Genomic DNA, 24411 nt, shown 5'->3' with positions numbered 1-24411 from the left:
AGACAGCCAGAGAGCTGCACGACCACTTCTGCCAGGCAGGACGTGCTCTGTGCGACTCTTGAGCAGAGCTCCTGCGCAGGCATCACATGCTGGGTCACTGCGCTGCTCGGCACCCAACTGCTCCAGGACCTCGAGCCATGCACAGAATTAGCAGCTTTCAAACACCCCCTTTTTTATAAAAATTGCCTACATTCCAGAAGCCTTCTACCGCGACATCACAACTTTAGAGCGCTTCAGGTTTATGGTCTTCCCTTGCTAGAAAATGCAAGATGCATTCCCTTGCACTAGAAAATGCTTAGATTTTGCTACTTTTTTTCGCAGTTTACCGTGGCTGGAACACTGGGCTATCAGCAGCATGAGTTTTGCCTTTTCTTGGACCCCTCTCTCCAGCTGGGGGTTCCTGGTTCCTCACATGAGCAAAAAGGAACACTGCTTCACGCTAGAGCACCTGGTACCATTGCTTCTTTAAACACCCTGATTTTAGCTTAAGAGACTTTCTTTGTGCAGCGTGAGTTGATTGAGCACAGATCTAAACAAGATCAAAATTAACAGTTCTTATATTGAAAAAGTAAAGGGCCCACACAGTGTGGCACTCAGTTAAGACTTGTCTACCCTGAATCTCAAAAGTCAACTAAGATGTACAGTGAACTGGGACCAAGCTACTTCTGAGCAGCAGTAGCCACACATGGGTTTAACATACAAACTCAGCTATTAGCTCATTTCTCTTATCTTGGGCTGCACAATGCAAGTCATGACACAGTTTAAGTTCTGCGCCTCCATCTGGCTTAGGCCACCCTCTCGGACCAGCCTGATGCTGCGGGACACTAAGCAGCGTTACCCTGAGCCTCCTGTTACTTAGGCAAGCTGGTGAGGCCTCCGAAGATACCAAAGTATGTATTTCTGTATCGCATGTTCCTCCCTCCTTTTATAAGAGGGGTAACTCCCTAGAAAAGTCAGTATTTTGGTTGCTGTCGAGACTATCAAATAATAAAGAGGAGTATGACACTGCGGAAAAGGATGGGAGGGGAGAGAAGGAAATCAACAGTAGGAGCGAACGAGCTCCAGTAAAACTCCCGAGCACAGCCAGCTTCAAAGATGCACCTTCAGTTTTAAGAGCTACTGCTGGACCATAGCTATGGCCGTGGCAGCAAAGGATAACTCTTCAGTAGAGAGCCTCATTTCCAAGGGGACTTCATTCACATAGCTCCTTTGAAGTGACTGCATTTATTTCTCTCCCCACAAAGAAATCTAACTGTTTCTTCTTCTGAATCTAATTCAGCCAAAGGTGAAAGGCAAAGAAACAGGACCCAGACTTCTTAAGATCACAGAGAAAAGAAGAGGGTGAAAAAAATCTTGAAGAGAACAGATTTAAAACTTTCAACACTGTTGTTTCAGCAAGCATAACCATTCAAGTCTTATAGCTAAATCAGCTCTTGCCTCAGCTCTTAACCTGTTTTGCAATGGCAAACACTGATGCTCTTTAACAATCCTTTCTTCTATATGAAAGGCCTGCAGAGAATAAGACCTGCAGGAAGTAAGGCAGGAAAATGGGATTAGCCAGAAGGAGTTCAGCCTACAGTTGTCAGCACCTTCTCCAGACACTACTCACGATGCAGGAAAAAGTCAATGATCTCAGCAGTCTAGGGGAACATCAGTTGTTTGAGCAAGTCCATTACCAGCACCAAGGAAATAAGATCCTGAATCCAGAGAGGGTAAATATTAACCAACATCTTTCAGGAAGGCTAATGTTGACAAAAAAGAAATAGAGACTAACTGAATGACACTACAAAGGGCAACTTGAGATGACTACTGGGTACTTTTCTCTCCTCCTAAGGAGATTCAGGCCTCTCACCACTCAGTGCATTACTACTGTTTTCTGCCTGCTTTTATTGACATCTCTGCAAAGGGCAAGTTTTGACTGTGGCAATTTTCACAGTATGCTGCAAACTTCCAGCAGTTAATAATCCATTATGTGCACCTATGACAATGAGGCACAGAGCCTAAAGTTACAGCAAATATACTTTCCTAAAACACCAGAGATGAACCGTGAGGTGTTAAAGAAACCTAGCAGATATGAATTCAACAAGGCAGCACAGGTAAAATCCAATGAATAGCTAAAAGAGCTGTGTCAGACTCCTGTGATGAACCACATAAGCTCAGAAATGAGAACTGTCAGATTTTAAGGTCAGGATGAATTATGTTGATCATCTCATCTGACCTCCTGCACAGTACAAGCCAGAGATCCTCACCCAGCAATTCCTGCATCAAACCCATAACGTAAGTACTGATTGAACTACAGCACATCTTCTAGAAAAACTTGTAGCCTTGATTAAAAATATCCAAGTGACAGAGAATCATCATTAGAGCATTAGTACATTACCAGAAGGACAAACGTCTCAGAAGGACAAAACGTCCACCTCCTTTAACGTCCTAAAACAGACTTCAGGGTTACCCAAACTGGTAATCTGGTTTCAAACTGCATGTTGCTGGACGCCAGCGCTCCTTTTTACATCTTTTTCTATATTACTTTTTTAGCACTCAAAGTGGGTCAATGTCCAACTGCACTGTCCTTCTGTAGGTATCAGATTTAGATTGCATATTCTCTTGCCATCTCCTGACCCAAAATAAACAGCAAAGAGTCAGTGCTAAAACTGAATTCAAGCTACATGAGGTCACAGGTGCAACATGCAAAGCTATGCAAAGGCTGCAGCCCATGAGGAGGAAAGAGGAAGTATGTGAGCTACTCCCATACCCAAAGGGGAAGAAACAACCACCTGCCAATGAGTCCAGAGCAGGTAAGTGCTTGTGAAGAACAAGGATTTTGTGCCCTTCTGCTCCCCAGCAAGAGGCTGTTCTAGTTGTTCTCACGCGTGCGTGTGGCAGGGGAAGTTGCCGTGTAGGGCTTTTGGTTTTGTTGGTGTTGTTTTGTGAGAACTGGAAAAGGAATTCCTCACCAGGGCTTGGTGAAAGGCCATTCCAGAAAGATAGAGACTGTCAAATAAGGATGTAACTGATGGCCAAAGTTGAGAAACCCATTCTGCTCTACCCCACCCTAGAAAAATGCCTACCATCCCAAGCTCTTTCTATCCTCGACATGACAACTTAGCGGGGACCCACCTCGTGTAGTTGGCAGCATGTCTGAGAGGCCCTGCCAGGCAGTTACCATCTCGGGGTTCTTTTCCAGGTCTGCAAAGTTCTTCCACACTCTGATAGCGCCGTCGTCTCAGGGAGCACAGAAAACAGAACACAACGCAATGTCACTGCTGATGCAACTCTCACAATTACTTGCACATAACAAAGGAAGGAGAGAAGTGGAACTGTAGTCATACAAACCATAAAACTGAAAGTGTCACTTGAACTTTATCCCTGTTAGAGTTGTTTTTCTCTCTACTCTTACATCCATATAACCTAAAACACTATTCCACCAGGAACTTTTCTGGAAGAGCTATGCTCCTTTCCATGAATAACACCCGACATTAGATGTCGCTCCCCCTCTTTTGACCAATTTGTTTTCTCTAGGACTCATCTCTCCATCTTCCTTGCTGTTGGTACTGAGAGCCACAAAAGTACCCTGCTAGATACAAAACACAACCCTACAGAAGGAGCTGAATCAGAGTCCCCAGCCCATCAGCAGCAAATCTTTCAAGAACATCATGTATTTTTTCAATTTGTTCCCCAACTGTGAAACTTTTGTGCTAAGAATCAATAAATTGAAAGAAAAATGTCCTAAAGGCCCTCTCAACTCTTCTTCTACCTCTCTTAATTATACCCAACCTGTACATTTCATCATGAAGTTTGAAAAGCAATTGAAAACACTTAGACTGACAGGTTTAGAATGGTTCCTTGGGAGAGAAGCAGATCTTACTCACAGCTTTAGAGACCAATGAATGGGAATGAGAGCTCTTCATACTACCTTACAGGGTACAACAGAGCATTCTAGAGAACTGTTCCCCCTAGGTGAGACGGAAGGGACCAGAGAGACATACAGAGAAACTCAGAACTATTTGAGAAGTTTAATGTTTAAAATAAGCCCTGCCTGCTCTAGAGCTACAACAGCACAAGTAACAGAATTTGATTTCTTATACTTCGGTTGCAGTGAGATTTCCTTTTCAGCTTTGGACAGCAGCTTTTAAAACAACAGGACCAACTGAAATCAAATTGCCTCAAATGTTGTATAGGAGAAGGAGTTTGCAATGTGAAGACCCAGAATAATGTAGCAAATGAAGCTGTGACCGAAAACGGTTTCAGTAAGTGTTTAATTTGTTAGTCATTTGAAAATGTCTGCAGTGCTTACTTAAGCGGTTAAGATAATCCAGTACTGCCAGAAACAATTTTCAGGTTTGATTCCAGAAGCGCCTCCTCAACTGAGATCGCTCAGGCAAGCCACCGAGGAGGGACAAGGGTCAGACTGGGCCATGTTCATAGAGGGCAGAGTGAGAGGTCCAGAACAGCTCACCCAGACTTGAGTTCTGTAAAATCCCCCAGCCCTGCCCTGAAACCATGTGGACAAATGTGTCGCTTACCTGTGGCAGTCAGCAGCAAAGAGCAGTCTTGTCCATTCAGGTACTCCATTGCTGTGATTCTGGTGTATCGAGGATTCCCGTTGTGGAAATAGTCCAGCTTCTCCCCTTTCTCCCAATCCCAAAAACTGCGTGAGGAAGAAACATCAGGTCAGTTCTCAGTTCTCTATGCAAGCTATAAAAAGAGAACTACCCATTACAATGACACTAATAATTACACATTGGGTACCAATTCAATTTGTCTTTCTCCTTTGGTATTGATATAGTGATGGTATGCCCAGCTTCTGCCAAAGAAACAGAATAAAACCCCAACTATAATTAACTATTATAAGTTTGTCAGGATTCACTTGTAGCCCTCTAATCCAGCACCTCTTGTACAAAGGGATTCGGGCACGATGTTGAACTCCACTCCATACGGCACTGAACTCCAGGACCTCTTCCTCATCTCCTGCCCCAGAAAGGGGGAGGATGACCGCTGAGGGCAGAGGGGCAAGAACAAGGAGCAACACACCACTCTTCCCCCAAAATCATCCACACCCACTCTCTGATGGGCCATTTTCAATCACAGTCCTCGCACGTGTCACGGTGTGGGAGCTGCTCTCACGGTGTGGGAGCTGCTCTCCAGAAAGCCAGAGGTGAACCCTCACCAGATGCTATCCTTGTCAGCCACCGCTATGCAGGGAGTGAAGGGGTGAAACTTCACCACTGAGGGGACACCCGGGTTCCTGTTGAGGAAGATCTGATCGTCGAGCCGAGAGATGCCTGCAGATGGAACGAGAGAAAGCCAAGACTCAGGGTCTAAGAAAAGCCCATCGGAAGGAAATGCCCAACCAAGTCCAACAAAATATTTTGTGTTGACACAAAATCAACCCTGTTTTTTAATTTATTTTGCAAAATAAAACAAAATGAAAATACTTTATTCAATATACAACACAGTATTTCATGTTAGCTTGTGGATTATTTATTTGACCTTCCATTTCACTTCTTTCTTTGCAATAGTTTGCTATTCACAAGCAGTTTTGGTATCCCTGAAACTGCATTTTTTGGCAAAGTATGAATTCATCACACAAAACTGTAAGCTCAGGAGACATTTACTCAGTTCTAGTTTGTTTTGGAATGCATCTGTTTAATTAAAGTATTTTAAGTCTACTTTAATTCTTGTTAATATTTCCGATTTTGATTTCATTTTTATGAATACTGGCATTTTACTTTCAGGCCAAGCAACCAAATACGAACCTTGGTCAGGAAAAGACTTCATTTCTTCAGGCAAGCATGAAAGATCCCCTTCTTTGTATTCAACAAGACCCCCTCAAGCCACTTCCCGGGCTCCAGTTTGGTTTCTGTATTATTTCAGTTTATGATATTCTGCAGTGTTATGACATTGAGCCACCCACTGCATTGCCTGGAACCCAGCAAGCCTCCAGAGAATCAGGTACATTTGGGAGGCTGGGCCTTGGATATCACTTCACTCAGCAAATCAGTATTTCAGGCTACCCTTCCCTCTGCTAGCGCTCAGAAGAGGAACAACATCTACCCATTCCCTGGGAGCCTCTTTCCTGCAGGATGCCATCTCAGGTCACAGCGAGGAGAGCTCACATAAATGACACTCCCCCGTCTTTGCTGTTTAAGTAAGACACGCAAGCAGTAATAATTCAGCTATGCAAATTCCTGAGGGCACTGCATTGGGTTATACTGAATTTGAATAAATTCCCGTGTTAAAAGAATTCTAGCCCAACTGCTGCCTTGTAAACGCATAAAGAGTTATAAACAAGCAAGATTAGCTTTCGGTAGAATGCAGAATACACACACTAATGAATCATGAACCTGAGGCATATTAGAGGCAACTATGTAAGTATACATAAAGCCCTACATATATAAATATTAAAAATATAATGGGATATGAGAAGTAAACTACCATTTACTGAGTTCAGGAGAGTGGGGAATATGAAAGTCATTTAGATGTCTGCCGAACATCAGGAGGAGAACACATCCATCAGTTCAGCAGTACTGGCTTACTTGTCACGACTAGTAATCCTAATGGTGTTTGACATGCGTCAAGCACTGTCTGAACCTTTTCAGCTGGAGCGCTAAAGTTTATCTTGCAATATTTTATCTCTATCCCTTTAAAAACAGAACCTACAATATTCATCAGAAATTTAGAGGACAGGGAGGAAAAGCCAAAATGGAAAATCAATAGTATCTGTTAAGGGCCTCTGAATTATCGATTTTATGCTTATGACTTTGGCTCTTGCGGACACGCCAGCTCCGACGGGGTGAGTTGCTGAAGAGCTCAGCTGTTGGCCTTCAGATGCAAGGGCTCAGCAGCAAACACACGTGCTGGAAATCACAGGCTTTGTCAATTCTTCTAAGCGGAGAAACCTGCTTTTATGGCAAGCCTTCTCCTCTTGCAAAAGATTACTCTTAACGCTTCTCTCCTCCTGTGACGGACTCGAGAAGACAGACAGCGCGATGCTACACCGGGGCTGAACGCTCTACTTGTGCCTGACCACGCCATTTTGTACACAGCGTTGTATTTAAGTTTTCAAAAGGGGAAGACAGATATATGACTTTTAAAGTAGTCGCTCCCCTGATCTAGCGTACAAAACTATCCCGAGAATGGAAAGATAAGTGATGATTAGCAAAACACGTTACAGCAGAACGGGACCCTATCTGCCTCACCTGCACGTGAAAGGAGGAGCAGGGACCTTTTACGTTTGCGGGTCAGCGTGGGCTCGTTACTACACGAGAGGTTTGACAGCGCAGAGTCCGCCACGAACATGGCGCCGGGAGCTGCCCGCAGCGCAGGAAAGGGGAAACTCACCCTTCTGGATGATCTTCTGGGCTTGCTTCCTGACCCGAGCGTTGCGCAGAAACCGCCACTCCCTCTCTTTGCGAATCTGGCTCTCCAAGTCATGCTCTTCTGGGATCTTTCAATGCATCAATATATTCGCAATACAAAACAACAGTAACAGTCAAAACTCCACGAATTGCCCGTGTCACACACACCACGCACGCACACGCCATGTCACAAGCACAGTCTCAGCTACAGACCCTTTAGCGTGTCCAGCTTCAGGCAGTAAACGGAGGAGCTCAGGAGCCCATGGGACCTTATGTTTTTAATATTTGAGCATTTTTAATATTTGAGCATTTTTCTGATCTGCACATTCTCATCATCTGTAATCTCTTCCCCTTTCCTTTTGCTGTCATCTATTCTGTTTTGCCTTTAAGCTATAGGCATTTCTACAAAGTGAACGACGTTTGTTTTTTAAAGCGCCCCGTACATTCATCGTATGCCCTTTTCTGTTACTGACACATGAGATGGGCAGTTAAGGAAGTGGTTTTACTCTACTCAGTCATTACAACTCCTTTCCCTCTACAAACAGTTTACCTCCAATCTCAACACAATACAGATTATAATACACAACAGTTCTCAGCTGAAAAGCACCACCCAGCAGTCCTGAGGTTAAAGAGAGAACAGTTTTGATACAGTTAGAAAACTAAAACCACGTATTAAAATCTTTCTTTCATCGCTAATAGATGACTGCAGGCCAGAAAAAGCGTTGTTTTACTTCTGAATTCCCACGACGCTTGAGCTACCAAGCTGCGTTCACTAGTAAAGGCGACTGTCTCCGCTCGTCAGACCAGAATTTTGTAAGCTGCCAGAAAGCGATGACCCCGTGTCGTCCTGTTTTGACTACACACAACTCCCACCTGAAATGGGAGAGACGCCCTGAACAGCGTACAACCCCTCCGACCCATTTTCTTCTACTTCCTCCCAGCGCGTAGCTCCAGGCTTCGGTACGCCAACGCGCTTTCCTGGGCAGGGTGGGCCGCCACTGGCGTCCGCGGGCCCCGGCGCTCCCGGCAGCGCGGCGATGGAAGGTGCAGCTCAAAGACCGGTAAAGGTCTCAGATATTTGCATCTTAAATCACCCGTCATTATTACAGCTACTGTCTTCAGAAGCTACCATGCTTTGGAAAACAATTACTATTGAGTTGAATTGCTGCTTCTTTAAAATAAAGGACAAATAAAAACCCTATCCTTCCCCCTGCAGCCCCAGGAAAAAAACCACTACTGTTTTACTATTTTACTATTTTAATTTTTCAAGACTACAAGATCTATTAAAAAGGAAATGACAAATGACCAATCATATAAAGTAATAAACAAAACCAAGATAAAATATAGCAAAGGAGATTTGAGAGTAGCGAGATTACACCTACGCCTTAATGAAAATCCAGCTCCCCTGGGAATAAATTAGAGTAAGACTTAAAAGGCCAGGAGAAGAGAAGGGCTTGAACAGAATGGTAAATTCTGCTACAGGCACCCAGCAACTTTCTCAGTTTAGGATATGCAGCTGAGCAATGAATTTTTCTACTTTCTAGCAGATAAAGAATATCAAATTAAAGGAGTAGCTGGGCTTCTCAGGTCTGAAGAACTTAATTCTTGCACGGCTGTTAAGCAGAAAGTTTTTTTAATCATTTAATTTCAGCAATGAAGACTCCTCCTGTGATGAGGTCTCTCAGGGTATGGTTCCTTGGTCATCAAGTCTGCGCTCTACAGCGTCAGCGCATAATAAAGGTGCAACGCAGTACGCCCCAACTGTGCCATCGCGGGTGCCGAGCACGCAGCGCGCAGCTTGCAGCGGCTCAGCTGCGGGCCAGCCTGGGCCGGCCGCCTCGGCCCCACGTGCTGCCCGGGGCAGCCTCCCGACCGAGCCGCTCACCCAGCCCCAGCCACCGCAGCTCCCAGCGCCCTCCAACGACATTACGGAGAGACAGGCTGGAAGCGACCTCGGCGCACATGACTGTACCACGAAATACTCTGATGAGGGAGAGACAACGTGCAGGCTCCCCCTCAACAGGAATAGCAACGCAGAAAGGCATAGGCGCAGGCCGGGATGGTCACCGTGCTCATCACCACCAGTGATCCCTATACGGTCCTTGCTCCTTGGCGACCACCCACCCATCCAAGCCTGGCTCGCCGTCGTTCCCTCAGGAGGACAGCTTCTGCCGAGCCACTGCGGAAAAGCAGCGTGTGCGTTTTGTCGCCAAAGGAGCGCGTGCGTTTTGCCGCCAGAAGCGGTTCTCCTGTTCGATAGACCACTTGCCTGCTGTGTTCTGCACAACATCCGCAAATGGAGGAGCAGATGGCAGAGGGCAGGGAGCAAGAAACTAAGACAGAAATTAAGGCCATCACCATCTATAGCTTGTCACCAACTGGGTGATGAGTCACTAGGGATGTTCTGGCAGGCTAGCTTGTGTGAAATCCTCCAATACTGCTTGTAAAGTTGCAACTATGTATATTGGTTGCTTTGGAAGCAATAAACCACCAAGCATCCAACCTTTAAACGTCCAACCACTAACAACCCAAAGCCTAAACCTGAGACCGTCAGAAATGCAAGTGAAGACTTGCATGATGAACGCAGCAAGAGTGCAAGAGCACAAGATTTTCTTGTAAAAAGAGTACAACTCCTCCACCCAAACCACCAAAACATTTATTTTTGAAAACACACATACAGAACCTTTTAAAAATTCGTGCAACTATGTGCTTCTTTCTTTTCATCACTGACCCATCAGGTGACGTTCTTGAATGGTTGCAGTCTGTGGGCCAAGTTCTCTGATGGGAGGATGTGCTCATGGCAAGTGGGCTGCTGCTGTGCAGGTTCCAGAAGTTGAGAAGACTGCCGGCACTTCTGTCTCTACCTGTCCACCTGGGCTGGTTCCTGCATCTCCTCCACTCCAGGCTGACTGCAGGCATGCATCATTTCCACGGTGATACGTGGCGACTCTAGCTGTCCTTCATGCATGTTTTGATTTTTTGTCTCCTCTCATTGCTTCTAAGGATTCACATACCTATTGCAAAACCTCTCTCCTCACTGAGACTTCCTCTTCTTTTTGCACGTTGTCTCTGGAGCACATTTACTATCCTTTCTACCGTAGCGTTCTGCAGCATCCTTGCGCTCTGCGTTCATCCAGCGGTCCTTAAATAAGGAATTAAAATAGTTATTATAGCTTCCTTAGGTAGAGATTAAGACAGCATTACTGCCCACTACTTAAAGCTCTTCTCCCCCTTGTCTAGGCCAGAACTGACGATGACAGACTGCTGCTCTATCTTCCCAGATGTAATCTCTGACTGCAGATTAGATTTGGCCTCGACTGCATCCTGGAAGTTGGTGGATAAAGATTCACAGACCAGGCAGGGAAAAAGCACAGAGCAGAAAGCTGTTTGCTGATGATGGCAAGCTGAGTCTGCACTCAAGTAGCAAGACGATGGATGCTCTGTCTGAAGACAAAGGGGGGTTTTATTCACCCCTGCCTAGGGGAGAAGAATCTGTTACAAGCCGAAACAGAGGATGGGAAGGAGGAAAATAGCAGAGCACAGTCCTGCTTGTGACTGCCGTGACCACTTTTGGAGATAATGCTTGTGCTGAGAGACATAACAGTGATCCCAGTTATGGCAGGTCAACAAAAGCATTTCTTCATTCAAGCCAAAGGAAGTTCTGTCAAGCATGCCCTGCCACTGCTACCTCACACGGGTCCTGTAGATAGCCTGAACTGTGGGACAGGGCAGTAGCCCAAGCTGACTTGGTAAATATATCAGAAAAACATTACGGAGAGGTTATTTCACTATCTCAGACTAAAAGTAAATTATATAACCTCCCAGCACATTAATGAGATTCGATGCATGACTGAGGAAACAAACGATGAGGGGAGAAAAAGGCCCTGCCTGCATTTTCCTGCACTGAATGCTATTTGTTTCAATACCTGTGTCTGCGTTTGCACTGCTGTTATGTTGCTTGAGCATGATAAACCTGAAATATAGGCATAATTCCCAGCAAAAACCCTTCCTTCCTCCCCCCAAAACAACAAAAGAATGAATGAGTGTCTGTACCTGGGATGGGAAGGCTTATTCAACTTTTGAAGCCTGGGCATCTTCTTGTAGCACCTGCAACTCACATATGCTCTTGGGAGGCCTCTGCTTCTACTATAATTTGTTTGTCATCTTTGTCTTCCTCTTCTTCCTCAAAAGATGTGAGCAAAGGGGAGTCCCAGCTGCTCCCCCAAGAGTAGCTCTATGTCACGACGGGGTTACATCCATGTATCAATTTATGATGCAATCCAGCTCCTTGCAGTAGGGAAACACTAGGGGCACGTTTCAAAGTCTTGGCGATGGTAAAACTGATTCGAACATCTGTGTTCTCTGTGCCAAAGAACCTGCAGACAGTGGATGTCATCATCTTGGAACTCCTAATGGAGGTTCTTGCACAGACTGAGTGTCGGCTGGCTTTCCCCAGGTCCAGCTGGGATCACAGCTGAAAATGCCCAAAATATACTCACTGAACACTTGATACTTACTCTGGGTGGCTCCATTTCTGATTCAGGTTCTGACTCTCACCAGTACCAATGTTATCATTAAGCTGACTGAGGCTCAGCTAGTTGGCATTTGGTGAACAAGCAAATTAAAAAGAGAAAATAAATGGGCCTGATCCTGCGTATAAAGAAACGTGGCAAGATTCTGTGACACCGCAGGGTGGTCACAGAGCTTTGAAAGAAGAAAAATAGGAGGAGGAGTGGTGAAAAATGCCTGTGATTCCTTTCAAAGTTTTATTACAGAGTAAACATACTACACCTATAGTGAAATAAATTCTGTTGAATTACAGTTATCCTTTCAAAACGTTGCAAATAACTTTAACCTGACAGAGACGCTCTATAGTAGTTGAGTACTTCACTCCGCATGGGTGTGGTGGCTTTGATCTGGTACTGAGCATGCTAAAGCTGGATGTATTGCTTTGGGGAAACAAAAATCACAGCATCACAGTAGTAAACCCATCTAACTGCCTGACTCCCGCAGCATGACTGGGCTCCAATCACTGGAGCCCAGTGGCACCATGTGGCAAAGGCAATACAGTTCCACGTGTCACAAGCACGACACGGTCTGTAGGCACATTATTTTATTAGACCAGTCGGCAAATGTACGGTAAACGGACAAGGTTTTGACCAGACAAGCCCTTAGACCATCAACTGCAGTGAGCAGAAAGAGTCAGAGCACGCTGGTAAAATACAAGTCCTTTCCCATTCTCATCAACCTACAGGCCAGAGCTGCATGACTGATCCTGTCAAGAAGGTGCAATAATCTGTGAAAATATGAACTCCACCGAAAACATCACGAGGGAGCTTCTGGCAATAAACACGCACAGGAGTGGATATCGGAGCACGTGTGCAGCAGAGCACGGTGACCTCTAGCCCAACTGCTGCTGGCTGCAAAAGCAGAAATTATTATCCCAAAGAATGAGCCCAACTCACTATTCAGCCTCATTACTCACGTCTCTGTCTCCCCTCGCAGCCAGCTCCCATTTAAGCACGAGGTCTTCTTAGTAAACAACAGCCCAGTTTTGGCTTTTGCTCAGCTCTCCTCTAAGCAGAGCCCGCAGCGTGCGCGGGAGTCCCAGGCAGCGCTACACGATTAGGATCACGACATGCCGCGGATCTCCAACGCCTCCGAGCTTCCACTCGGACAGAAACCAATTACAACTCTGAAACCTCCCACCAAGCAGCGCCATTTGAAAACCAGCGAAGTTTCTCCTCTTTAACACTTTGTCTCTCCCTCTCAACACGGCAGTTGGCGTTTGGAGGGGAGCAGGGGACGATTCGGCAGACTTCAGTAGTAAATACAGCTTTTCTCCCTGGTTAACGCTACTGCAGCAATTGCACGAAGGGCTCATTTCCCTCTCAGGGCTTTGAACAACTGCCAAGACACAGCGCTCAGAGCGCTGCGGCTGCGGCTCATCGGGAAGGATTTCTTATGTAATTCTCACCTTCCAGGATCCTTCCCCGCTCCTGCCTGCGTGTTGTGCCAGTGCTGGCAGGGACAGAGGCTGGCTCCCGTTCGCTTCGGCTCAGGGCTTCCTGACAGCTGGCAGCGAGGCTTTCCTGCGCCTCGGCGGTCCAAGACCGCCCGGGGTTAACAGAACAGCCTCTTGCCACAAGAGATTTTAGGAAGGGGCAAGACTTTTGTAGAGATCAGCGCTGTGGTAGGTATCTGTTTTTCCTGGCACACGGAGTTCACAATGCAGTATTTGCTTTTACATTTATTTGATTAGATAATCAATGCATCAAATTCAGCATGAGCCAATGGTTTACACTGGAAATTAATCCCTGAATCTTTCCAGTGAAAGCATTTTCAGAGCAAGGTCTATGAAGCAAAGCTAAATTCATAAATTAAATATGACTAGGATGCACTCGCAGTCATTTTGTTTATTCATTACAGGAATAGTTGTCCTGCCTTTCCCTGTTTATGATGATAGGCAGCACCTCCAAATGAAGTACTGGAATTAAGCATCAATGTCATCTTTCACCACCAGCACTTGGTAGATTTTTCTCTTTGCCTTTTTCATGAGACTGAAGCTCCCAAAAGACAGCAGCAGCCAGTCAGGGCTGCTGCAGGAACAGCGATTCCAGGAAAGGAGCCTTCCGCAGAACCGCAGCCGATAAACAAGGTCCCACACGGCCAGCCCTGCCTTGGTTACATAAGGAGCAATGGAGAAACGCCAAAGAAAGTTCTAGTAGAGGGACTTCTCCCTGTCCCCTGTACACATGCAACCCCACCTAATTACAAAGTTGCATATAATTTCCCAGTTAGTACAGTGTAACAGGCAAGTTCTTCCTGCAAACTCTTTCTACAGAGGTTCACTACTTAGCAGTAGTGTCTCCTTCTTTGGTATCCTAACTCATCTTCTAAAATATTTTTCTGTCACTATTTCAATCCTTGGCCTCCTAAAGCTTCTTTACAGAAGTAATGGGAAATTGATTCTTTTCCTTGTTTTATCAGAAAACACAGACTTAGCTTTGCTCAAACTTTACCTAAAACATTGCCATTGAGGACAGGCCATGCTCAGAAAACTCAGCCCCAACCAGTGAACGTTAACATCTGAACACACTTATGGAAACTATTAAAAGAATCGTCACCATCATACACGCTACTATTCTTAGTAAAAGCTGAAGAGATGGGTCACTGTACACGCCATATGTATTTGGATGTAGTTTTGGAGCACCTTAATTCTTATATAGTGAGGCACTGAACCCTTTGGAATGGGCTGTGGGGTAGAAAAGCCCACAATCTCCATTTTGATGATTCCCTCCTCCCTTGCTTCTCTGAATTAGTACAGGAATGCTTCACTTTTCCTCTCCCAAAGTAATTTTCTGTATTTCATGCACATGAAGTACTAAACCTAAATATATATATTATATATATACACACACACAATACTGCTCCCCATCTACACACTAAAACTCCATTTTGATTGGCTATCTACCATGATTTATTACATTAATAAAGACACTCTTTATTGTGAAGAGCTTTCCTTAGAAAGTAGACAAATGTTTTTAATAAGAACCAAGAGATAAAATACCATCCTCCTCCTTTTCTTGCACTATCTTCTGGAACTTGAATCAAGACACTGAAACGCATCTTGATCAAAGAAAACCTGGGTGTAGAGCTTGACCAAGCTCCACAGGTCAGGTATTTCCTAATGAATTACTCTGCTAATGGTATCAGGAGAAAATTAATTTCATTAGCAGCTGAGGAAGTGTCAGGCCATCACTTTTTACCATCTACTACATCCTCTTGGTGATTCTCTAAAGAAATTGAAGCAACGCCGAAACCCGGTTGCCATATAACCAGTTTTACAATACCCTTAAACATGGGGACAATTATCTCACTTCATCGCTCAACAATTTAACATGCTCTAAGATTGGTTTCATGAAGGAGCAGTAACAGATGGCTCAGTGGCAACCCTGGGATGGGAGAAACTTCAGCACATAAAACGCACGACTTCTTCATATCTTCTGAAGATGCAGTGGTTGCATGTTAACCTCCAGAGCCAGAAATATTGCTTTCCTCTGAAAGCATCACATTAGCACAGGAGGATGCGACACAGACACTCTGGGCTTTGCTTGAGATCTCACCCAAGTTGCTCAGGTAGCACCATTAACACAGACTGTGCATTCAGATACACTGCAACACCTCCACAAAATTACGCTCAAAGTTCTGTCACAAACTGTGCTGTTGGAATCCCAAGGTATCTGGAGGCCTTCCTTATTGCGTTTGTTTTTAACAAGGCAAGATTTGCTGCTTGTTTTGATTTCATACTTGAGATTGAAACCTGATCTTTAGTTAAGAGTCTCGAAATTTAACAGTTTCTGTTTCCAGTCATCGACAGTCTATACCCACCTCTTAAGAGCTGGTTTTTTTGTTCTGGAACAAGGCTTTAGTGCATCTCTCCCTCACATAAAACCAACTTAAGGTTACTGGAACACAGTGAGTGACTTCTAAAGACATCTCAATGGAGATTTGTCATTATCTGCTCTTTGCCATAATAGTACTTTTTTGTTTTCTTTAAAAAACAAGAACGATGCTTCAAAAGTTTTCCCCAGGCAGTCATTCAGACTTTGAATCACTATCACATTCCCCTTTCTAAGGTAAAGGAGTCTGTACAAGAGGCCTGTACGCAGGCACAGCTCTGAAGTCACGGTGAAGTACAGAGTCAAGCCTAACTTCAAGTGGAGCATATGTTCTGCTGACACTGGGATTATGTGGTCTTCACTCAAGGCAGCAGTCTCCACTGTTTTCTCTGCTTGTTTTAGCGTCATCACAGTCATAAAATTCAGCTAGAACACCAGGAAGAAAATAGCATCTCTCCTCCAGGCCCTCACGTCCCCTTGCGGAATAAAGGAGCTTCCTTACTCCATCTTTTATTCCAAAAATCACTCAATTTTTACTAGAATTCAAATTTCAATATATATATCCAAACGAAACAACTCTGCAAGCAATCTGCCACACTGGTGGATCTGGACCTACTAGACGACCTCTCCTCATTTCTACATTCTTCTTGAAAGTGCTCCATGGGGTGCAGGTTTTTTGCTCTGGGGCTCTTTCCCTAGCAATACACCACTGCCCCATCAGTCACTAACTCTTCTGCTCCCACAGATGATTTTTGTGCTCTTGCTTTACAAAAGCGCAGTGGTTATGCAGCCCAGCAGAGCAGAATGATGTGAGTACATCCATTCCTTTCCCTCCCAGACTGAAGAGAAAAGGATGTGTAGAGAACAGAGAAAGCCACTAGCCTGCATTCAGTATACTAGCACTCCAGCCTTCCAAGAGCTGCAGCGCTGTGATTCAGAAAACATGCATGCAGGAAACAAAATTACCTTCATGACAGGCTGAGCAAAATACTTTGCGCTCCAGTCACAGAAACCCGTCTGCACTGTGGCCGAAATGAAACTTTTGTGTCCAACGGTATCATCAGCGTCATCAGTAGTCTGTCCAGAAAGAGTACAGGATATTAATCTACGTTCATCCCACTCACATGGGCAGAAGGCATACACAATATCCAGACTGCCTTCAGCAGATCACCAGGCAGAAAAAACGCTGAAAAGCATTGCCAAGCATACGAAATTTTGCACGTCTGTCTTCAAGATCGTTACCATTACGTTATCTTATTTGGTCTCCCTGGAAATGGCACAGACTACCCCTTCTGCACAGCACCTGGCATTATCAGGCTATCATATGAATTAGGGCTGAAGCATTAGTTTATCATAAACATGAGATCCTAGGATGAACTCTTTCATGGTCTCCCAAGAATCTGCCTGAGAAACAGTGGAGCAGTGAAGACGGTTTGGGATAAAGCACTGCAGGACAAGGCTTCAGATCAACAGCACATATGCATTAAATATTTGTTATAAAGCATAAGACATCCAAAAATAAAATGGAAAGACCACTCCATTCATCTAGTTTTCCTCTAGTTTTTCAGAAATATCAGCCAGGCTATTGCCTCCATCCCCAAGAAAATTAAAGGTGTTCCTACTAAGGCTTGAAAAGTTTTTTTTCTTGTAATCACACAAAAGCATTGACTCTCAACCTCTGGAAACTTCTATGAAGCTGTTCATTAAGGAAAAATGGAAATGTCAATTTAAGTGAAGAGCAGTTACTTCTCAGTAGCTAGACTACCTAAAGGCCATACTGCCCACTTGTACTGTGGACTGCGATGCACACATCTTACCACCTGAGACGGGAGAATCTTTCCCTTTTATAGTGCACTGGAGGGAGAAAAGGAGGGCCAGTGTCCTCCCTCCATGATGTTAGTGCTTTAATATACAGAGCAGAGCACTATATCTGCCTTTTCAGTTTCCTCTTATCCACAGAGCCAACACCAGAAGGATCCCGGAAATGCTTTAAAGAGGTAGACAAAGACATTGTCAGATAACTAAGTCCTTGAGAACACTGACCACTGATAAGCAGAGCCTTTATCTTCAAGTGATGTCCACAAGCACATCTGAGTGTGCTTGGAGTCAGCTATACTCAAAGTCACCTGAAGGTGCCACTCAGAATATTTTGTGCAAATTACAGGGCTGCTCCACGAGGCACTGCATCAATGCAAGCTTCTGTAAATGGAAAAATGCCCAGTACCTGATGATTGGCCTTAAAATGCTAAAATAGATGCAAACTCCTTGTTGGTCTGGGCACTGAAAAGAAGAGTCACTGAAATTCCTTCCAGAAGTCCCAACAGCTCTTGACTGATCTACTCTTTTCCAGCAGGGTGACTTGTAATGAGCTTCGGTCTTCCTAGCAATAGCCTGAGCTTATATCCTCCCTTTGTGTGCAGTGAAGAGGGGCTGCTAAGCATGGAACGGGTGGCCACTGCTGTGAAGGCGGCAAACATTCCAGGGCCAGAGCGTCTGTCAGTCTCTGGAGAGGAATCTCAGTTTGTACGTTAACGGAAGAGGAATCTCCCCTTTAGTCTCCCCTGTCTTTGCTTTGGGGAGGTTGGGAAAAAAGCATCTTGAGGATCACGTATCTGACTGTGCATTACCACTCAGACAGATGAATGCTTACAGAAGAATAAATGATCAACTCTGATTAAACACTTCGTAGCAGCAGAAGTGAATAATGTGCTATCAAAAGCCATAAAATGAAATTCATCCTGAAGAAAAATAATCACTTTTTATTTTACTGGTTAGAGGAAGCTAAACTGGAGTTAGCAGCAGCTAGAAGCAAACAAAGAATACGTGGAAATAAAACTGAAAGAACAAAATATCTAACAAATCCCAGCGGAACAGGGAGGCGTCAGAGTTGAAAGGGACAGTTTATTTACCTGTTCTGGCCCTTTGTCAAACATTTTTCTTGTTCTGGGGAACTGGTGGGAGTGGGGAGTATACTGAACCCCCATGTTGCCTACGTTGGCAGGTCTTACAGACGTGATGTCCCGACTGACTGGCTGTTTTGTCACGTCATTTGTCAGGCTGGAGCTGCTGGTGCTGGTGGTTGGAGGTGACCCTCTAAAGATCAAACAAGAGTAAAAGGATGAAGATGACACTGGACATGAAACCTATTCTCACTTTTTAACCACTCTGACATGTATCCCCTGAAACCTGGCCTGTTTCAGTGAAGTGCAGTCCTGCCATGCTTTCCACTTTGCAGAATTAACTCGGTTTCCTATAAACAGAAGACAATTCAGTGCTCCCACTCATAGGTGAAGGCAATGCTGACCTATCAAACCTGAATGGCAGATGATAACACTTTAACTATATTACCATTATCTGTTTCACTGCCTTTGCTATTGCATGTGAATTACATTACTTTTACTTTGTTTCTTTTTTATTTGGTTTATATTTCACTGTTACGTTTCCTCTACAAAAACAAAACACTTCCCCTCTCCCCCTCCCCCCAAATCCAAACAACCTCTAAAATAAGAGTGACTCTTCGCTAAGCCAGCTCCAGATTCAGCATAGAAGAATCAAAATTTGGGGAAACTGTATATCCAACAGTCACACCTACAGCCACGATCCCTGACCTAAAGCACACTGACTAGCAATTCTCTTTCAGCAGGGAGACTGGAAGCCCTGTTAGCCTGCAGAAAAGCATTTTAATTTACATGTAAACTGAGATTTATCTTATTGCATAGCTACAAAATACCATCACAAGACATAAAAAAAAAAAAAAATCACTATGTAGTTATGAGCCCTCCTTTTTAGCTATAATGCTTACCGGTCCAAATTATAAGGCTGCAAGATCTAAAGCTTGTTGTTTTCTCTAGGGGAACGTATTTTGGGGAATAACCAGATTTTCAAATCCTAGCTTTGCCCACACCATTATTTCAATTCCACTGAAACTTAAGCATGGCTTGTTGATCACCAGGTAACGCTGGCTTTTATCAGCTGAACATGGAGGAAATACAGATAACATTTCACTGGGAGAGGTGGAACCACACAGGTCAGGCCAGAGCGCAGCAGTAACAGCAGCAGCATCAAGCTTTTTCTTTCAATTTATCTGTAGACAATTAATGTGGCTTGTTACTGTTTGTCCTAAAAAGGACTAACAGGAACAAACTCCCAGCTATCCCCAGAGCTTCTCTTTCTAAACGCTTTACCAGTGTTAAAACAAGAAACTTCTGAGCCCCTTGCATACTCATTTTCTCCGGTGCAGTTAGTTGCAATGGCTGCTTGAGTTGCAACAGGTAGGGAGCACCTAAATCCACTTAGGCGTAGCTGCTAACAACCAACATTAAAGCTTACCCTACTTGGTGGATGTGCATGCCCTTGTTGGTAGGGCTGGCAGGGGCCGACTGCGTCAGCGAGGAGGTGTCGAGGATGCGCTGGGGACGGGCATTTACCGTTGCCTAGAGGAGGAAAAAAAAAAAAAAGCCCAGTGTGCTGAGCAACCAAGAGTGCAAAATACCAACTGCACTTATTTATTATCTAATAAAATCATACACCTGGGATTAAATGAAGCTAAGTTCTCTATCACAGTGCACGTGTGTGGGTGTTTAAAAACGTAGGTGAAAAGCCCCTGTGCAGTTCCCCATATGTAAGATTATTTCACCACTTCTAGTCAGCAAATACTTACCAGAAAGTATCCTTCTGTTACTCACAGGCAAATGGCTTTGACTAAGGCATAAACCTTTTCCTCAAACCAATTACAACCTAAGACCTGTACCAGACCTTCAAAACCAGCTGCCAGTGGGCAAGCAGAAAGCCTGAGGGCTCCCTTTCAGCCGCGAGGTTTCCCTCCCATCTCCTGAGCCAGGGCTCCTCACAGCCAGAGCTTGTCCTGCCCGAGCAGCCTTTCGGACCCAGGTGTCCTGGTGCATCAGAGCTCTCCCTGCAAGTCCGGCAGCTACACAAGGTTCCCCCCCCGTTGCCTTTCCACCTCCCCTAACGAGCGCCAAGCTTCTACAGAGCTCATTAGAGGATGTCCTTCCCAGCAACACAGCCTGCATCTGCTCCAGTGGGGAAGGCAGGGAATTGCCTGCAAGCCCCACAAAATACAGCCAGTCCTGCTGCAGAACGGTACAAACGCACAGCACTCGGCCATGAGCTAGGAGAGACCCAATTCTGAAATAGTATGAGAAGTTACTGCCCCTTCTCCTGGGGAAGGCCTCAAGCGCAAGCCAGAGGAAAGCTGGTGAGAAACAAAGACACAGTTTCATCGTTGGCTCTTACTCCTCCTGGCTGAGCCCGCTGCTTGTGCTGCTCAAGCACGCTGTCCATTTACAAAAAGAGAAATGTTCCATTGCTTGTGGACTCCTTTCCTCCTCTTGGATATCACTCAGCCTTCTGTGAAATATATAGCTCCTTCATATTGGAATAACTTTTAAAGGAAGCCTCCAACTGGCTTAAAAGCCTGGAGGAAAAATATGGCAGCTCCTGCTGTCCCACAGGCAAGCTGAGTTTCATCCTCTCTTGAAGCACCAAGCACGCGAGTACTAGTGCCGCTAAGGCAAGTACACGAGCTCTGGCTTGCCTCTCGAGGTGGCCTCCTCATACGAGACAGGCTAATTTTGTGCGCTATCTTCCCACATCCCAGCCAGGAGCAAGAAGGGCTCCAATGCTGCTCATCAGTGCAGCGAGGTCTTCCAGGGAGCAGAAGTTATTATACAAGGCTGGGAAAGACGATCACAAAGGGAGAACGGAAAGAAAGTAGTAATTTAGCAACTAGTGATTGATTATTATTCATAACTAGCTTTAATTAATCACAGAAGGCCCGGTTTTAAGATTCTTGCCGTCAGGGCTCTATCACCTGAAATGAGTCAGGCCAACTCGTTTCACAGCAGAGGGACAGGGTCAGCTAGCGGTAGTTTGCCCAAGTGATACACAGGGAGATGAGTGTGGCAGACCACCTTCCCTCTTCTTGGGAAAAATAAAAAAGGAATTCCTCTTCTGAAAGCAACAAGCAATTTGAGAGCTGCAGTTCAGCGATGTGACGGTGTACTGTGCTTGAGGCAGCAGTTCCCCATTTCCTGGAGATTTGCTCCTCTATCAGCCGAATCTCTTTTTCAGGAGGGGAGATGGTCATTCATAATTTTGCTAATTGATTCCAAGTAAATAAAATGACCATGCTGTTCAAGAAAGCCTGTAGCAGGGAGGGATGTTGTAGAGGAATAACTACTAGGATGATTTAGCCACAAACCCTCCATTAAAAATAGCTGGATGAAGTAACCTGGGTTGAAGCAAGCTTTCCTTAAAAGGGCCATCATTGCTTTCTGGATCCTTTTTTTGTTTTGGTACAGACAAAAAGCACGTTTTGGATTTTTTTTTTTTTAAACAATCAGGTTGGGAAGGAAAGTTGTACCATTCCAATCTGAATCACTAATATAAATCACAACACAGCAGCAATCCAGTGAGAGAACCAGCAATGTCTAATCAGTCCCAGAAATAAAGCTGCATATTTCCAATCCAGGAAGCATGCGCGTCTGTGCAACCTACTCGCCAGCTGCTCAGAAAGCCATCACCCTATTTAAAGACCACTGGAGTTCTCCTATAGAACAAGATCTATGTTCATGGTGCCATCAGAAAAACAAATAGAGCTTGGCACATTTGGAAAACAAAAATTCTGCTTTTAATCGACGTCCTACCTTGCAAATAGTTATTCTGTAAATTCAGACTCTTAATCTGAACTTTTGCACAGGGTCACAAAATTCATAGTACTGACCCAGTGGATTACGGCAGAGGATTAAAAAGCTTAGCAATATTTACTTCCTCTGAAGCTCTCACACTACAGTACACTCAAGGTGTTGTCTGAACATCCTTTGGGGGAACTGAGTTACATGACCAACCCTTATATGGTACAAAATATGTTTAAAAATTGTGTTTAAGCAAAGAGCTTGGCAACAATTTCAGCCTGAATATTTAGTATGCCAAAAATGACGATTCAGACCAGTATCGTTCAGAAGTATAAGCCCATGGTGAATTTGTTACAGGTCCTTCAGCCCTGACAATCAAAAATAACGTCCTGCAAATCAGACTGTTTTATACAGTCATGTTAAAATAAGGAAACTATAGATGTCTTAAGTTCCAGAATTAAGCCTTTTGTTCCATGAATTTTGTATTAATTAGACCAAAAGGATTAAAAATCTGAATACCCAAGTGCTTTATTTAACCTGCAATACTATTTTTGTTTCAGTAAGAAAATCAAATTTTCTTCTTATTCAACACTGTAACTCAAACAGCAACATGGAAAATGCATTGTTTGCGCAAGCTTTATGCAGGAGGCCAACGGGCCTGTGGCCAGCATTCAGACTGCTCCCATTTATATCCAGCCAAAGCTCTATTAGCACCAAGGAGAGATCTCAGTATACAATTAGTAGAAATTTAATTGTTACTAATTGCCATTATGTGCCAGACAACTCCGATAACCTATCTGAGCTCACACCGGCAGAGATGTGGAGTTCGGGCTATAAATCCTGGCAGTGCTGTTCACAGCAGGATGAGTTAAGGCCAGATTGTAACCTGGGAACTGAAGCCTTAACTTCCCTTTCAGAGGGTTGTTAATAAGAATCCACAAAAAGAAACCATCTCAGAAGCTACCTAAACCAGGCGGTGCTGGCAAAGGCAAAGTCCCCAGCACTACAAAGTGCCTAGGAGCTGGCCCACTACCTGCACAGCTGCCCAAATTGCTGCCCAAATTGCATATTTAAATGCTTTCCTGACCTTACGGCTGAGGTAAAGAACAGCAAATAAGTCTTGCTCCCCGAAGCATCCCCAGATAAAAATCTTTGCAAATGGGAATGCTTCATCTATTGTTTTGCAAAACCATTTGAAAAGTCCTTGCCTTAGAGAGCCAGGGACAGAGCAACTGTCAAGAAGCAGAGCATGAAATGCATGATGTCCATCTACTTGAGCTTTCATACTCCATTCAATACCAAAACATTTAGGTCAAAACACCTCAAAATCAACCTAGAATTTACCAAACCAGTCATAACGTTCACTACAGATATTACAACATCATGATTAAAGTTTCCTAGTTCCTACTGGCTAAGCAGAACCACAGCAGCACTAGTGAAGACATCTGCAGGGCACAACTGCATCTTTATTAATATTTATGCATCTCTTTCCACTAGCAAGGGAGAAAGCCCTGAAAAAATAGTTAAGACAGAAAAAGCAGATCCAGTTCCTCTTCATATTCCTTTTAATCCCACAGTAGGACTAACACTTTATTCTGCAAAGAGCCTTCCAAAACGCAACACTGAAGTAGCTTCATGTTTCTAGTGCAGATAAGACGGGAATCTTTTAACATTTCCTTCTCTTTTTCACCTTAGTTTGGAATTTCCAGCCTGACATAGTAATTTGTTGTGTACCTCTATCATTAGGGAAAAGCTGACCTCATTGCCCACAACCGTCACAATTTACTATCCCAAACCCCAGACTTTACCAACCGACTCACATGTATACTTAAAACAAAAGAAGGAGTTTAAACGAGGAACTATTTTGTTAAGAGAGAAACAGATTTAAAAGCAAGAAACCTCTAACACATTAAAATGGTAGTGCACAATGCTGGCATCTCTTACTGCAACTTCAGCTTAGAAGCCTAAGTGCAAACATTTAGGGTTGTTCATTGT

At 44.4% G+C, this 24411-nt stretch overlaps 1 protein-coding gene across 4 annotated transcripts in view; it reads right to left on the bottom strand.

Annotated features, from left to right (window-relative positions):
• The window catches only part of RPTOR (regulatory associated protein of MTOR complex 1), a 175905-nt gene that overhangs the window by 19765 nt on the left and 131729 nt on the right, over positions 1–24411 (bottom strand). For all 4 annotated transcript variants that reach the window (XM_068913312.1, XM_068913311.1, XM_009682674.2 and 1 more), the window contains 7 exons: positions 20090–20193; positions 18670–18853; positions 16727–16837; positions 7342–7447; positions 5168–5282; positions 4524–4648; positions 3118–3222 (listed from right to left, as the gene is read on the bottom strand). In XM_068913312.1, the coding sequence (XP_068769413.1) occupies positions 3118–3222; positions 4524–4648; positions 5168–5282; positions 7342–7447; positions 16727–16837; positions 18670–18853; positions 20090–20193 (850 nt within the window). The remainder of the gene's footprint in view (positions 1–3117; positions 3223–4523; positions 4649–5167; positions 5283–7341; positions 7448–16726; positions 16838–18669; positions 18854–20089; positions 20194–24411) is intronic.

This window comes from Struthio camelus, chromosome 19 (genome assembly GCF_040807025.1).
Source record: "Struthio camelus isolate bStrCam1 chromosome 19, bStrCam1.hap1, whole genome shotgun sequence".
Taxonomy (NCBI): Eukaryota; Metazoa; Chordata; class Aves; order Struthioniformes; family Struthionidae; genus Struthio; species Struthio camelus.
Note: the sequence above shows the minus strand (reverse complement) of the source record. Positions and strands in the feature narration are given on the sequence as shown.